Raw genomic sequence first — 15,771 nt, forward strand, 5'->3', positions numbered from 1 at the left:
TCAACCAAATCCGCAATCATTCCGATCGCTATCAACCCAAGAAGCAAGTACAACGAACAAACGGCACTACCAACGCCCCACACTTGGCCACTAGCCACCCGTGTCCGTACACAAAAGGTCGCACATTACACGCACGCAGCTCCTCCAAACGCACGTATACCAAATCAACCCTCCATACCATCCCTCCGAAAAGTGGTCCCCACCGTCCCCATGGCCCCACCATGTCATCGATCTAACCCTTGCGCGGGTATGTCACCGCTGAGTAGACACCGGATAACAAACTGCCACGTGGACCCGTGGCCCCCACCTCCCGAGACATTAGGAAATTATTTTTTTTAAAAAAAAAAGAAAAAGGGAGATAGCCAAAAACGCCATTTGGGCAAATCTAGCTCACTCCGAAAGATCAAACGCCCCACCCGAAAAAGCTTTCGTAAATCGAGAGAGAGAAAAAAAGAATCGCGCACCGGAAAGGCGAGAGGAGGGAGGAAGGCTGCAAGCCCTAGCGCCAGGGCGAAGCAACCGGATGTCCGGGCGCGCGCGCGCGTGGGTGCATTGCGCGATCCCTTCACGCTGCGGCAAGCCAGAGGCGACCGGGCCGCCGCGCGCGCGTCTTCACCTTCTTCCCGGGCGCCGATCCATGGCGGAGCGGCGGTGGTAGAAGGGTTTCGCGAGCGGGCGTGGATCCGGGGGCGGGGGCGGCGGTGGCATGGCGCTCTTCCGCAAGTTCTTCTACCGGAAGCCGCCCGATGGCCTCCTGGAGATCACCGAGCGCGTCTACGGTGCGTTCCCCTGCCTCGATGCCCCGTCTATATGGGATTGTATGCCATTTGATTCGTTCTGGGATGGATACGCCATTTTGGAGTTCTTCTATGCGTGTGGCATTGCGGAATCGGTAAGGTGGTGTGCTTGCATTTGTCATGCAAGTTTTGTGAAATGTTTCATCATTTTTGTGAAATGGTTTAAGGCAATTTTACAGTTGGGGCCGCAATCCAGTTTATTGGGTAGAAGTTGTAGTTAGTGCAGAGATTTTGGACTGTTCTAGAGGAAATTGTAGTAAAACGGCATAGCTGCTATCTGAGCATTAGGCTCGTACTGTCCAATGGATGATATGCCATTCATACTAGTGTTGTATAAATATATAACATAAGGTATTTGCTGAATGGAGGGCAGCTTACCTAACTTCTCATGAGAAGTGATCGTTGTCATTGTTATTTACTGGTGTCCATGGGAGGTCTTCTATTTAATCTTGGTCCACTGATGGGAACTCGAATGTTCAGTCAAGATTATTTTGAATTAATGTTACTTTTTGTTTTGCAATTTTAATTTTTTTCCTCTGCAAGTTTAAATATTTTTAGAATTAACTTAGTAATGGCAGGTTTAAATCCGTCTTTGTATACTCAATTTGCTTCTGTTTGCTGTACCATTAATTTGTCTCGTATGCTATGTTATGCCTAGATCCTCTAGATTATGTTTCCTTAACCATTTATGCTTTCTCTAATGATATTAATAAAATATACCATTCTGCTTTTTCAGAATTTTGAAAAAAAAAATCATTTTTCCTGGTGATTAATAAGATCCATTTATGCCTTTCAAATGTATGTGGAAAAGTAAATCTTGTTTTGTTGCTAAAATTCTGTCGTCAATGTCTTTTCCTTCTGTAGTATTTGATTCTTGCTTCACTACGGATGTCTTTAACGATGATAAGTACCAAGACTACATTGGGGACATTGTCGCTCAACTTCAATGCCACTTTGCTGATGCCTCATTTATGGTGTTCAACTTTCGAGAGGGAGAAAGTCAAAGTTTGCTGGCAAATATCTTATCGAGCTATGAGATGGTAGTGATGGATTATCCAAGACAATATGAGGGATGTCCACTTGTTACCATTGAGATGATTCACCATTTCTTGAGGTCAGGGGAGAGCTGGCTGTCTTTGAGCCAGCAGAATGTGTTGATAATGCACTGTGAGCGAGGTGGCTGGGCTGTACTTGCATTCATGTTGGCAGGGCTACTGTTGTATAGAAAACAGTACATTGGTGAACAGAGGACACTGGAGATGATCTACAGGCAAGCACCTCGTGAGCTGATTCAGTTGCTCTCACCACTAAATCCTATACCCTCTCAGATACGATACTTACATTATATATCTCGGAGGAATGTGAGCGCAGTGTGGCCACCAGGTGATCGGGCACTTACCTTGGATTGTGTAATACTAAGAAATATTCCAGGTTTCAATGGGGAGGGTGGATGTAGACCGATATTCCGTATTTACGGAAAAGATCCTCTACTTGCTACAAGTAACACCCCCAAGGTGCTTTTCTCAACACCAAAGAGGAGCAAATATGTTCGGCTTTACAAGAAGGTCGGTTGCAAACTACTTGAACTACTTTCCGATTTTAGAACTGGTAGATTAATTGGTCAGATTGTGTCTAGTGTTTCCCATGCTACCTTTCCTCTTAACCATGTAGAAGAAGAAATATATATATTTGCTTGAAGACGTTCTTTCAGTAATTCCTATCATCATCACATCTCATTTCTTTCATGTTACTCAGGTAGACTGCGAATTAATTAAAATTGACATTCACTGCCATATTCAAGGTGATGTTGTCCTTGAATGCATTAGCCTTGATGCGGATCAACAACGGGAAGAGATGATATTCAGGGTCATGTTCAATACAGCATTTATTAGATCTAACATTCTGATGCTAAATCGTGATGAAATTGACATATTATGGGATGCGAAAGACCGATTCCCGAAAGAATTCAGAGCTGAGGTATGTATTCCTTGTTGAACTAAACACATTCTCTTAAAACTCGTGCAGTATATAACAATTTTTCTTTATCCTCTGGTTGAAGGTTCTTTTTTCAGAAATGGACTCTGTAAATCAGTTAGATTCCATGGAGGTGGGTGGTATAGGAGAGAAGGAGGGCCTCCCAGTCGAAGCATTTGCAAAGGTTCAAGAGATGTTCAGCAATGTCGACTGGTTAGATCCGACAGCGGATGCTGCAGCCCTACTTTTTCAGCAGCTTACTTCATCAGAAAACATTCAGCTGAGAAAGGGTTTGTTGTCTCCAAATAAGAAAGACTTCCATCTTAGCTCAATTTCTCCAACCAAGAAACAGTCTGACAATGTTGAAGATAAATTAAGCAATGCTGAACTCTCAACCATCTATGTGCACAAACAAGAAAATAATGACGTTCAGGGGTTGATCCCACAGAAACAAGCCACCATTCCTGATGAAAAATCAGGGTCGTCTGTCATCCATGAGAAGATGATTTCTCTAGTTCATGAGGAGATAACACAGGTAGTTGACATCAATACTGGTTGCCTATCTTCATTGGATATGACAGTTCCTTCCACCATGAACTCTAGCAGACCAGTTCTAATCGACCAAAATTCTAAGCTTGATGATCAGTTTGGTTCACTACAGAGCTCTTCACCCACAATGATTATGTCGCAGCAGTTTCCAGTTTCTAGGTCAAGTTCTGTCCTTTCCAGTGACTTTAGTCCTAGATTACTTTCAGCCTGCCCAAGATTTCACAGTGCACCTTCTGCCCTTGGAATTACGGCTCTGTTGGAAGACCATGCTGCATTTGGAGACACTAAGAATTCTGTCAAAGTTTCAAGTGCCGTGGTCAAAATTCCATCAAAACAGTCATCACAACAGCATCCAATAACAGGTCTGGGTCGATGAATCTTCTTTTATAGTATACCCATATTGTCTTTTACCATCATTCTCATCTGAACTTTTGATAATGTTAACAGTTACTCCTGTTGTAACGAAGTGTACACCATCACCACCACCACTGCTTCCTCCACTGGCTCCGGTGGTGCCAGTACCATCTGATGATCAAATGATATCCCAGGAAAAAGACATGTCTCAACAGGCTCAAAAGCATCCAGGTTCAGCTTACACATGTTAATATATTCTAGTTATGTAGAATTCCATTTTGTAATTAAAGTTCTTTCCCTGTGGCAGACCTTTCATCATTTCCATCCCTATCTCCTACTCAACAAAAACAATCCACATCAAAATTATGTCAAACTATTCTGCCCACAAATCATCAACTGTCCTCAAGTAACATTACGAAAGAGCCACTACAAATTTCTCCTGCTCCCACTCCACCTCCATTGCCTACTCCATCAACTTCCAGTTCTAGTAGTTGTCATTGTCTCCCTCCAGATTCCATGCTTTCCACCACAACAGCTTTGTTCAGACCTCCAGCACCGCCGCCACCACCACTTCAATCTCCATCCACTCCTAGATGCTCTCCTGTTAGAACTCTTGCATCACCTCCACCTCCTCCTGCCCCTACTTCATCGCCTGTTAGAATGTCAGGGCCTCCTCCCCCACCTCCTCCACCTGCACCAAACTCGTGTCCCAGTAGACCTGCACCACCTCCACCTCCACCTCCACCACTTGCTTCAACTTCATCTCCTCCCCGACCTGCCGCACCATCACCGTGTCAACTACATACTTCAACTTCATCTCCTGCACGACCAGTTCCACCACCTCCACCAACATTATCTACAATTAGATCTTCAGCGCCAACACCACCTCTACTGCCTGGAGCTACTTCTGCACCATCCCCACCACCACCACCACCCCCCTGTAGTTCATCAAATCAACTGTCTGCTCCGCCACCGCCTCCTCCAAGCTTCTCAAAGAACAATGGCAGTATTGCGCCTCCGCCAGCACCTCCTGGTGGTAATGCTAAATTGCCTGGTATGAGGGGGCGTGGACCTGCACCTCCTTCAGGTCCAATGTCTAGGAGCCTTCAATCTGGTCAGGCTGCATCCAGAAGGTCCAACTTGAAGCCCCTACACTGGGTTAAAGTAACAAGAGCAATGCAGGGAAGTCTCTGGGAGGAGTCACAGAAAACTGACGAAGCTTCAAAGTATTGTACCAACACAACCACACTCATAGATGGTTATGTACATTATGAGTTCTATGTTAATGCATCTTTTCGATGACTTGTGCAGACCTCCAGTGTTTGACATGTCAGAACTAGAACATCTTTTCTCAGCTGTCCTGCCAAGTTCAGATGGGAAGCGTTCAGATAAGTCAGGAAGTCGTGCATCTGGATCAAAACCAGAAAAGATTCACCTTGTGAGTTTTTCCAAAAGATATAGCATATATTGTTGTTCGGCAATTCTTCTGTTAATCTGCTAAAATGCTAACCTGCATTCTTTCAATGCATGTATAAATATGATTTCTTGCGAGTTATGACATTCAGAACATGGATATTAATTCTCTTGTTGGCACATATTTTCATCATGTACTTATTCTCTTTATTTTTTACTTTCTGGCTTCCATCGAGGCAAACCTTTCATATCTGTGCACAAAAGGCTTTCAGTTGTAATCATACTGGTTAGTGTGCATAAATTTTCTAGTGCATTGCCATGATAGTTTCCAGTATCACTACAAAATTGTACCAATCATGTTCTATATGAGGTTTCACTAGTAATTGATAGATCTCCTTATTATAGCTATAGAAATATATAATACAATACCGCTGTTTTTTCATGTTGTACTTGATATTTTCATAGACTTCTACGTTAACATGATAGACTTGTTAATGTCTTACCATTCTATCTCAAAACAAGTAAACACAAACATAGTCTTTGTGCTTTCTTATGTCTAAATCTCCTGGACTTGCATTCTCATCTGTCTACCATGCCTAAATAAACTTCATTTGATTAGTCATGGTTTTATTTTTTTGTTACATTTTGCTACAACTCACTAGTAAGGTTAAGACATGCTCATTCTAATAATTCTAATGATTTTTTGTCCTTTGTTCTTAATCTTAAAACCAAACTGCTAACTGTTCTAGTCAGTAGAATGAATGAAATGTATGCATAGTTCTCAGTTCAGTAATGCTTATGTTTTAGGGAAGGCCTACAGTCTGTATTGTAACAGTTGATTAAACAACATGAGGGCACAGCCGTTTATATCTTATTTAGAACACTGTAAGAATGGTTACTATCCATTTTGAGAGTTACTTGGATTCTGTAACATCCTAATTAGTCAGGTTATCACAAAGATTGATAAAGGGACATAAAAAGATTATTAGCTTACACTGTTTACAAAAGCCATCTCATGCTAATCTGCATGTAGCAGCTTAAGCTTTAAGTTAGTAACTTGTGTAATATATTGAGCCTGAGATGCTACCTAGTATTTCACCATTTCATCAGTTCCTCTCTTGAGAAATGATTGTGGCAGATATATGCTACAGAAGATTTTTGCTTCATTCATGATGGTACTGTAAGTTTTGATGTGTGCCTTGTTAGCTTGTTTTTCTTTGTCCTCCATTGACCTGTAAAATCTTGGTGGTTTTGTATGTCGAACAATCGATTGTAAACAATGTTATATCGACTATTTATCTCATTCTGATATGTTACTGCCTATATACACAGATTGACCTTCGCCGAGCTAATAATTGCGGAATCATGCTAACAAAAGTCAAAATGCCCTTGCCTGACCTAATGGTAAGCTGATGAACAAAAAAATTTAGCATGTTTTGTGTAACTATTCTGCTATTATCTGAAGCTACTGATATAGTTGTTCATATGACAATTTAGAAACTTGTGAGAATCTTCTTTACATAAAGGACGCTGAGAAAGTGAAATAGTGATAATACCATTTTTTCTTAGAGTCATTGGATGTGACAACTGTGCGTCATACGCTAAATGCTTACCTATGTGTAGTAGAAATAATCTAAAGGGAATTATATCAACAGTGTTCCTTCTGGTCAGATGGCTACTTTTGCATTTGGATTGCTGTTAATTATATTGATCATTATTTTCTTTTGAACGCAGAGCGCAATTCTTACTTTGGATGATACTATCCTAGATGCTGATCAGGTGGAAAACCTTATTAAGTTCACTCCAACTAAAGAGGAAGCAGAACTTCTGAAGGTGATTTGATTACTAGGGTCTAATGTAGTTTTCATTTCTAAAAACATTCTTTCGATTCATACTATGCTTTCTCGTAAGAACTAATGCTCGGTTATGATTACCAGGGTTACAAAGGAGATAAGCAAGTACTTGGAGAATGTGAGCAGGTGACCTATATTCTTTCAGTTTGCTTTAAAGCTAGTCAGTTCCACATATAAAGTGAAAAATGTGATGTATATGCTACCCTCTTTAGTGGGAAGGCATTCCCATAGAACTCCGTATTGCACGAAATCCATAATTGACAATTTACAGAACACACTCCAGAAAAGTTTTTTCGTTAACTGATTCCGAGATACCATATTCTGCTTTCTGCTGCAGTTCTTCATGGAGCTTATGAAATTACCCCGTGTGGATTCTAAGCTGAGAGTTTTCTTATTTAAGATTCAATTCCCTTCTCAGGTAAGACAAGTGATTTACTTATTTTGCTACTAAGAACTGTGATCTTTTGGTTGGCCCTTTTGGTATTTGAAGTTCATTTTTCCCAAACTACTTTTGTGCAGGTTTCTGACCTTAAGAGGAGCCTGAACATTGTCAACTCTTCCGCGGAAGAGGTGGGGCAATTATTGTTAATTACAAATTTCTTATTATATAATAGTTAAGATTATGCATTTCATAACATTTCTATGATGTTCACAGATAAGGGGTTCAGCTAAGCTGAAAAGGATTATGCAGACAATTCTTTCACTGGGAAATGCGTTAAACCAAGGAACTGCTAGAGGTAATGAAAATTGTAGAAGTATTAGTTGTCCAAGAGAATATTTGGTGAGCAACCAAGTGCTATTCTTATTTTTTTCATAAAGACTATTTGAAAATCTTGTTAATTATCCTTTGTAATCTGGCATGTTCGCTCGTTCTGCATACCTGCTCTGCATTCTTTACAAGAAGTTTGCCTATACTGCATCTAAGCATCTACCTAGTTAGGAACTGAGCCTAGCTCAGTTGGTCGAGGGTGTGGATGTACGCGCAGACCACCCAAGTTCATGTCCTAGTTGAGGCAAATTTGGGTGCCTATTTCTTCTTAATTAAAAAAAGCCACCTAGTTCCTCGTAGGTTGGTCGAGTGTTTTTTGTTGCTCTTAGTTTCTAAAATGAAGTTTCTTTTTTTTTCTGCAGGTTCTGCTGTTGGGTTCAGGTTGGATAGCTTACTCAAACTAAGTGACACTCGTGCACGTAACAATAAGATGACTTTAATGCATTATTTATCCAAGGTATCCCTCTGTTTATAACTTTGCATATGTGTATATAGTTTAATTCTATTTAGTCTCTCAGAAAGCACATGATCCATTCTCCAATGTCTATATGCCGTATAGATAGGATGACATACCCAACAGAAAGATGAAATACTTAGTCTAAACTTAAATTGTTGTCATTATCTGATTATGATGATGTGCGGGGAGCCCAAATTCCTGAGCTAGATGGTCCTTTGTTGTATGAACTCTCAATCAATTATATTCTTACCTCTCTTTCACAATTTTTTAAAAAATATTCTTACCTTAGCCTTGGATGCCAAGCATGTAAAATTCTTTCTTCCGTTATGAACCTTTGAAGTTATTTTTTTCTAATAAAACCAGTGTAAAAGCCACAAATAATAACCAATTTATATGACATGTTTTTGGAAACTTGGATGAGTGGAACTTGTGTTTCTGGTGAGAAATCTGGAGCATGTTCACATATTTAATTTGCTTTCGTGATTGTCCCGTTAGCTAGTTATTGCTGTAGTTTGTTAATCTAAGTTGCATATCTAGTTTCTTGTGCCTTGATGTACTCATGGTGGATTCTTGATAAAAGAAGACTAGACATTATCCAGAAACCCATTTCACTAAGTACTGTTCAACTTTGCATCCTTTATATCCTCAAATGTCCTTTAGATTTCTTTTTGTTTGTGTGTGACTTTAAGATTTAAATATTAGCTTCTTGAGAACCCTAACCTATAATGATCCTGATTTCAAAGTGGAGCTAAGCCCCCTCCAAGTAGATCCTTTGTGTCATTCTGATAAAGACCTTTGTAACTTGGTAATTATATTTGTTTCTTTTGATTATGTGTGATAAAGTCTGAATTATAGTTGATATGCTTGAACTGTACAGTGCTTACTTTAAGTTATGACTTACAGGTGCTTTCTGAGAAACTTCCAGAACTTCTTGATTTTCCTAAAGATCTCGCTAGCTTGGAGTTGGCAGCAAAGGTATTAGATTCAAGCAGTGTTTAATGTTTTGTTTACTTTGTATGTTGATCATCAATCATTGATTGATTGAGTTCGAAGTGAATTGATTTGATGCAGGTACAATTGAAGTCATTAGCAGAGGAAATGCAGGCCATAAACAAAGGACTCGAAAAAGTCGAGCAAGAACTAACTACATCAGAAAATGATGGCCCTGTGTCAGAGATATTCCGCAAGGTAACTACAAGTGTTATAATTTTCTGAGCATTCTTAGTAACTGACTTCAACTGGTTCACTCCTATATTGGGTACATCTAGGTACCATCGTTCTGTTTAACATTTAAATGAGTTCCATTACCAATATACTAAACTAACTGCCTTGTTTTACAGACACTGAAGGATTTTCTAAGTGGTGCTGAAGCTGAAGTTAGATCCTTGACCTCACTATATTCTAATGTGGTATGTGTCTCTTTGATTAACTTTCATGCCTGAACTGTAGCGCCCGTTCTATGTTTGGTAGCCTGTTATCCACACTCCAACTACTATGTTTAACTCATACAACAACATTGTATGATCAGAATTTACAATATCGTGCTACAAGGGGCTAGTGACGAATTCTAGTCCTTGTCTTTACAGGAGGCAAATGATATTCTTTTTCCATCTGGTCATCTCTTTGGATTTTTCTTCTCTTTATCATTACATGTATCTTATATATCTGCAGGGAAGAAATGCTGATGCATTAGCACTTTATTTTGGAGAAGACCCAGCACGTTGTCCATTTGAGCAAGGTGAAACTTGCATTGTATTTCTATTTTCTCCAGCTGTATAGAAACTAGTTTCAGTTCAGTTATGACTTTGGGAGAACATACTGACATTAGTTTTTTTTTTTTCCAAATTATATCTTGTTCACAAATGTTTGCCAGTGGTCATTACACTCCAAAACTTTGTGAGATTGTTCGTACGTTCCCATGATGAGAACTGCAAACAATTGGATCTAGAAAAGAAGAAAGCACTGAAGGAAGCAGAAGCAGAGAAAACCAAGAAGGAGCCAGAAAACGCACAGAAAACTAAGGAACCAGGAAATGACAAAGCTAAGCACAACAATTCAATCAAAGAGTTGGATATCTCACTCCAATCACCAGCGCAAACTGCCAGTGCCAAATGATATAACTTCTCTTGACAGATGAGCCAAACAACACTAGCTTTGCCAATAAAGGAAACCTGTTCATGGTGCCTGCTCCTATCAGTCACCCTCTCTAGCTGATGTCAGCTGGATATGTTGCGCTGGATGATGGATTGAAGTGAACCAGCTGTGGCAAGAAAGTCGCAAAGTGAATGGGTAAGCATCCTAAAGTTATGCAGTTTTTTATACATTTTCTCTTGAATAAATAGGACAAAACAAATCAGTGTTAAGCAAGTTATATTTGTGCTTCTCTTTGACTTAAGGCTTCATTTTCTGGCAGCCCATTCAGCATTCTGTCCTCTGCAGTTATTCATCTAACAGAGCGATTGATACTTAAGAAATGTTCCTGGAGACAAGCTGTACAGTTCTAACAAAATAATAGAAATGATCAGAAGCACATTTACAATTTTGTTTATTTGTTCCAATCATATGTAGGTAATGTTCGTTCTAACAGAAGAATAAAATTTATCAGTAGAATCGTGTTTAGGGGGACTAGCCTGTAGGTTTTGTTGTAAAAGGAAAAAACAAATAATGGCTGATTGTATTGTATTTCTTGTCTCATCGCCGATTCTCTGAAATGTTGCTTGCCCTAGCAGTACTTGGTAATGCTGAAACCCAACGCTGTATGGAAAGATGATATGGATGCAGAGATTTCAAAGAGTTAAAGACCTGAGGCTTTGTTTGGTCTAGTACCATACCAAAAGGTTGATAGTGCCAAAACCTGGGCATGTTTTAGCATTACCTATTTTTTTAAGAGTAAAGTAGTATTTGGTTTGATGCCAATTAGAAGCTAAAACTTTGATTAGAATATATAAAGCATCAAATTGGATATTGGCAATACCACCATGTCTACTATTCAAGCTACATTTATTGGTTGGGGACGTTTCGGCTTCAATCCAAAACATGGAGGGTTCTGGTAGTTGTTTTGTTAGGATTGACCTAATATGCTAGTTGTATGATTGTATGATTATATATTCTACTCCTATAAACTGTTACATGAACATTTCTAAGACCATTAAGTTTTAACTGTAAGGTTGATCCACAAACACAAATAAGCTTTGTTTGTTTCATTGCAACTAATTCTAGTATACGTACTTTTGAAGGGTGTGTATACGCTGGTTAGTTTCCTTCTTTACCTTTTATACAGTTTGCAGGGCAATTTGCAGCCTCCTAACGCGCGTTCAAGTAATCCTTGATTTTACTAAATTTCTATTAAAATAAAAAGGGACCCGCTTATATAAGAACTATGGGCAATAAGATTTTTAACATAATAAAATAGGGTAATACGTTTACAGTTTCACCACTATACAGCTTCCACCTTTCTATTTATGATATCATAGCTATTGTTTCTAGCTTATTATTATTACACAGAAGTAGGGGTGGGCTAAAAATCCTAGAGATCAAACTGAACCGAGCCTGGAGGGCATCGACAGCCATGCGCGAATGCGGTGGCTGCACAGGGCCCTTGATTTTTGGAGGCCCCCACCTCCGAGTGGGCAACATGCCTGGCCTGCTATGGTGCTACCGAGCGAGCGAAAGGGCGGCACCGCTCATCGGGCATGCCACAGCGGTGCAACCGCAGCGGCGAGCGACAGTGAGGCAAGCCTGCCGGCTGGGTGCTGGCCGTGGCTGGCTCTGCGGCCTCAGCCTCTTCATCATCTCTTCGCCGTCGACTCCTCCATCTTGTCTGGTAATATCTTATCGTCTTTGGCATGGTCATCTACTCATAGCATTTTCTTTTCATTTCTTTTGTGAAGCCGTGTGTTTTCTCTGGTTGCAGTTGCATATAGTACGTGCCTGTCAATCCATTCGACCAAGTTGATATACGCTCCTTTGCAATTATTTACTGCGTACTACTTTTCTCACGTTGGTCATCGATTGGGCTGGATATATATTCGGTATATGATAATTTGAATCAAATTCGCAATTACCAATTTACCATGATTGTAGTTTTCAAAATTAAATTACAGTATTTTGAATGATAGATTAGATTGATCATTGAACATGACTGTCTTTTCTTTTGTTTACAAAATAGGAAGACATTTATTTCCTCGACCCTCAGCATGTCTTATAGAAATAAGAAGTATAATTCGGGTGCTGAAAATGATGTCTTGGACAATATTAATTATGAGGATATAATTTAAGATTTCATCCAATAAAACGCCAGATGCTTTTCAGTAGAACATGATATCAATACTACCTTTTCTCTTTTAGCACTAATATTTGACATAAAGTATGCTTAATTGTTTACACTAGCATTATTTTTTTAGAATTTAGGGTCCAATTTGCATTTCGTTCTAGGGCTCCAAATTCTTGGAGATGCCCTGCCGAGCAAATTCCGGTTTTTGGTTTGTAAGGCTATATGGTAGATGTTAGGTTGGTTTCTTGAGGATATTTCAGGCTAGTTTGATTGGAAAATGTTGGTTCACGGGCGCCCGACGCGCGTGGCTATCCATCAGGCTGTGGCGCAGCCGTTGGATGTCATCCAACGCATCGTACGGCTTTAATCGCTCCCACGCCCGTGTCCTGTTGCAACCACCAGCCGGAAATCACGGGATTCCCGTTATAGGGGAGGAGGAGATCCGTTTCTTTTTTTTTTTCCAGTGGTTTGGACGTAATGGAGCTTGGCGACCCCGTGAGCGACGGGTGAGATCCGGCGGCGGTTTTTGGGCGAGGCGGCGCCAGCAACAGCCCTCTCTTCTCCGGCGCCGGCGTTGTTTCTCCCCCCGTGCTCGCTTTCCATACATTGCCGCCGTTGACGGGGGAGTAGCTATGCCTAGTTTCGCCGGCGAAAACTAGGGTTTGGAGGAGCGCGAGGCTACATCCCCTCCTCATTTCTCAGGTGAGCTCGTAGCTCCGGTGAGCAACCCGTCGGCCGTCGTCCCCTTGCTGTGAACTACTCATGTTTGTTTCATACTACTGTTTCTACATGTCCCACTGTGTTTGTTATGACTGTTTCAGTATTTTCTTCCATTATGTTGCACCATTTTACTTAGACTAACCTCAGCACAATTAATTTTAATGTTTTAGCACAGTCTTTGTAGATGTTTCAGTTGGCTATCCATGCTTGTTTCATTATATTAATAAAACTTGTTTCACCACATTTTTGCATGTTTGTTGTGAACTACTCATGATTTGTTTCATACTACTGTTTCTACATGCCCCACTGTGTTTGTTATGACTGTTTCAGTATGTTCATTCATTATGTTGCACCATTTTACTTAGACTAACCTCAGCATAATTAATTTTAATGTTTCAGCACGGTCTTTGTAGATGTTCCAGTTGGCTATTCATGCTTGTTTCATTATATTAATAAAACTTGTTTCACCAAATAACAGGCTACTAGACCCATCCTTGAAGATTGTAGGCTTCCATGTTTCACTTAAGTACTTCTGAGCTGCAATGAAACCAAGGGGAGAAATGAGCAATGAAGTACTGGCTTGTTGGATAGAAATGTTTAATGAAGAGTGTAGAGAAGATAGCAAAATGCAATCAAACATAAAAAAATATTTTTTATATGTCTTCTCTCCAATCATATCGGTATTTTTTTAATCTAGCTCCCTTTTTTATCCTTTTTTTTTGCAATTTCTCCTTTTGCTTTTTTTAATCCTAATTTTTCCCCCTATGTATTCGAATGTTCTTTCACCCCCCGGAGTCAGTTGATTGCTGAGACAAACAAGTTTCAGCCTAACACCTGTTCAAGGAGGCTTCAAGTGATTAACAAGGAGAAACTTGTGAAACAGGACTTGCGAAACAGGAGAAGAAACAAGGAGGACAATGTTTCAGTGAATACATCATACTTGTTTCATCTATTACATATATTTTGTTTCACTAAATTCAAATAATATGTTCCACAAGGTCAAAAAAAGTCTCCAATCATACACTGCCAGATGAAATTGTTTCAGTATATACTCATTACTAGTTTCAGTGTTTACATTCATGTTGTTTCACTAAACTTAAGACAATGCATGAAACAAAACCAAATTGGTTAGAACAAGCTATTTTCATCAAACCTACAATTGGTACACATCATGGGGAGGTAGGGGAGCTGACAGTGCTACTCGACTATTCGCCGAAGAACTCATCGCCGTCGGTTCTTCAATGGAAATTCCTTTTTTCTTCGGACGGCACGATTGCGCTTCAATATCTCCGCATCAAATGTGACATTTGTTCCAGAAGAGCGTGGTTGGTGCAGAGAAGAGTGTGCCGGCTCCTGTCGATGTTGCAGAGCAGCGGGGTAGAAGTGGGCGTGCGGCGGCGCCGGTCGGGGCGTTGCAGTGTGGCGGGGGAGAAGACGGCTTGCGGCGGCGCCAATTGTCATTGGAGATCTGAGGCACGGCGGCGACGCCCAGCACGGCCGGGAGGAGCATCTTCGGAGGAGATCAGCGGTGGCGGTGGTGGCTGCTCCGGCGGAACTCTCCCCTCACGTGCGCCGGCGGTGGCTCGCGCCTGGACAGCGCCGTGGAACAAGCCCCGCGATTTGTTGCAGTAGGCGCCGACTGATTGAAACTCCTGTTTAATGCACGCAGACGGACGAGATTAGGGTGCTGGATCGGACGGCTCGGACGGGCGCCCGATTTTTTTTCTCCCAGATCGGGTGCCCGATTCGTAGTGGCTTCCAGTTTGATTTGCTATTATATTAAAATATTTATAATGTCAAAACCTAGACAATTTTTGACATTGCTAATATTTTGACGACATTGGTCGATATGTCAGTGAAGAATCATTTCAAAAGTACTATTCAAAAACATCAATGATTTGGTAACACAAGTTCTGGTTTTAAACCAAAACAGCCCTTCGGGGCTAGAGGCCCAGGCCACGGTGCCCGTCGCGCCACCCATTCCAAGGCCTGACAGCATGCATGGTCACGTTTTAGTGGCCAGTTCATAATTCAATTTCCACAGTTAAAACAGATCTGTTTAGGGTGTATTTTCATCTAGATCGTTGAAGAAATCTATGTCTATCGAATTTTAAAAATGAAACAGGTAAGTTTCTTTATATCTTCCCCAGAGATAGAATTTTAGTGCACGTAAAACGAGAAAGCTCTTTAGCACATGATTAATTAAATATTAATAAGTATAAACTTGAAAAATTAATTTATTTGAATTTTTTAAACAACTTCCATATAGATTTTTTTAAAAAAAATTATTTAATAGTTTGAAAAGCGTTAACGGAAAATGAAGAAGTTGAAGTCTGGAGTTGAAGAAAAGAACTGAGCCTTAGGTTATGTTTGGTATAGCTTCTACTCCATCTTTTCTGAAGCTGGAACCCAACCAAACAATTTCAACTTCATTTTAAAATAAATGAGTGAAACTGAGTGGAGTAGTCTGACAAAATAAATTAGCGATATAGAATTAGGGTTAGGCTAACTGTTTCACAACCCCACTTCAAATCCAACTTCTAAGTTAAGTACTCCATATAAGTTGGAGTCTTTATTCTACTTCCTCCGTATTATATTTTAAGACTTTCTAG

General features: G+C 40.3%; 1 protein-coding gene and 1 long non-coding RNA gene across 3 annotated transcripts; both read left to right on the forward strand.

The window, feature by feature from the left end:
• The first annotated feature begins 397 nt into the window (after positions 1-397).
• Positions 398-10,860, forward strand: LOC9269435 (formin-like protein 6). Of its 2 annotated transcripts, none has more exons than XM_015793025.3 (20): positions 398-779; positions 1,662-2,362; positions 2,553-2,774; positions 2,857-3,682; positions 3,768-3,905; positions 3,982-4,900; positions 4,986-5,112; positions 6,420-6,491; positions 6,822-6,920; positions 7,025-7,066; positions 7,278-7,358; positions 7,460-7,510; positions 7,596-7,677; positions 8,072-8,166; positions 9,070-9,141; positions 9,220-9,354; positions 9,507-9,575; positions 9,838-9,904; positions 10,040-10,455; positions 10,580-10,860. In XM_015793025.3, the coding sequence occupies exons 1-16, from the start codon at positions 707-709 to the stop codon at positions 9,220-9,222; spliced, it is 3,603 nt and encodes a 1,200-aa protein (XP_015648511.1). In that variant the 5' UTR covers positions 398-706; the 3' UTR covers positions 9,223-9,354; positions 9,507-9,575; positions 9,838-9,904; positions 10,040-10,455; positions 10,580-10,860. The 2 variants fall into 2 exon arrangements, with proteins under 2 accessions (XP_015648511.1, NP_001411222.1); NM_001424293.1 differs by having other exon boundaries at positions 459-779; positions 9,238-9,354; positions 10,580-10,858.
• A 1,608-nt stretch (positions 10,861-12,468) lies between these two features.
• LOC136351482 (uncharacterized) lies at positions 12,469-14,293 on the forward strand. The gene is made up of 3 exons (XR_010734672.1): positions 12,469-13,141; positions 13,638-13,839; positions 13,959-14,293. It is a non-coding gene; the product is annotated as an uncharacterized lncRNA (long non-coding RNA).
• The last annotated feature ends 1,478 nt before the right edge of the window (positions 14,294-15,771 follow it).

This window comes from Oryza sativa, chromosome 8 (genome assembly GCF_034140825.1).
Source record: "Oryza sativa Japonica Group chromosome 8, ASM3414082v1".
NCBI classification, from domain to species: domain Eukaryota; kingdom Viridiplantae; phylum Streptophyta; class Magnoliopsida; order Poales; family Poaceae; genus Oryza; species Oryza sativa.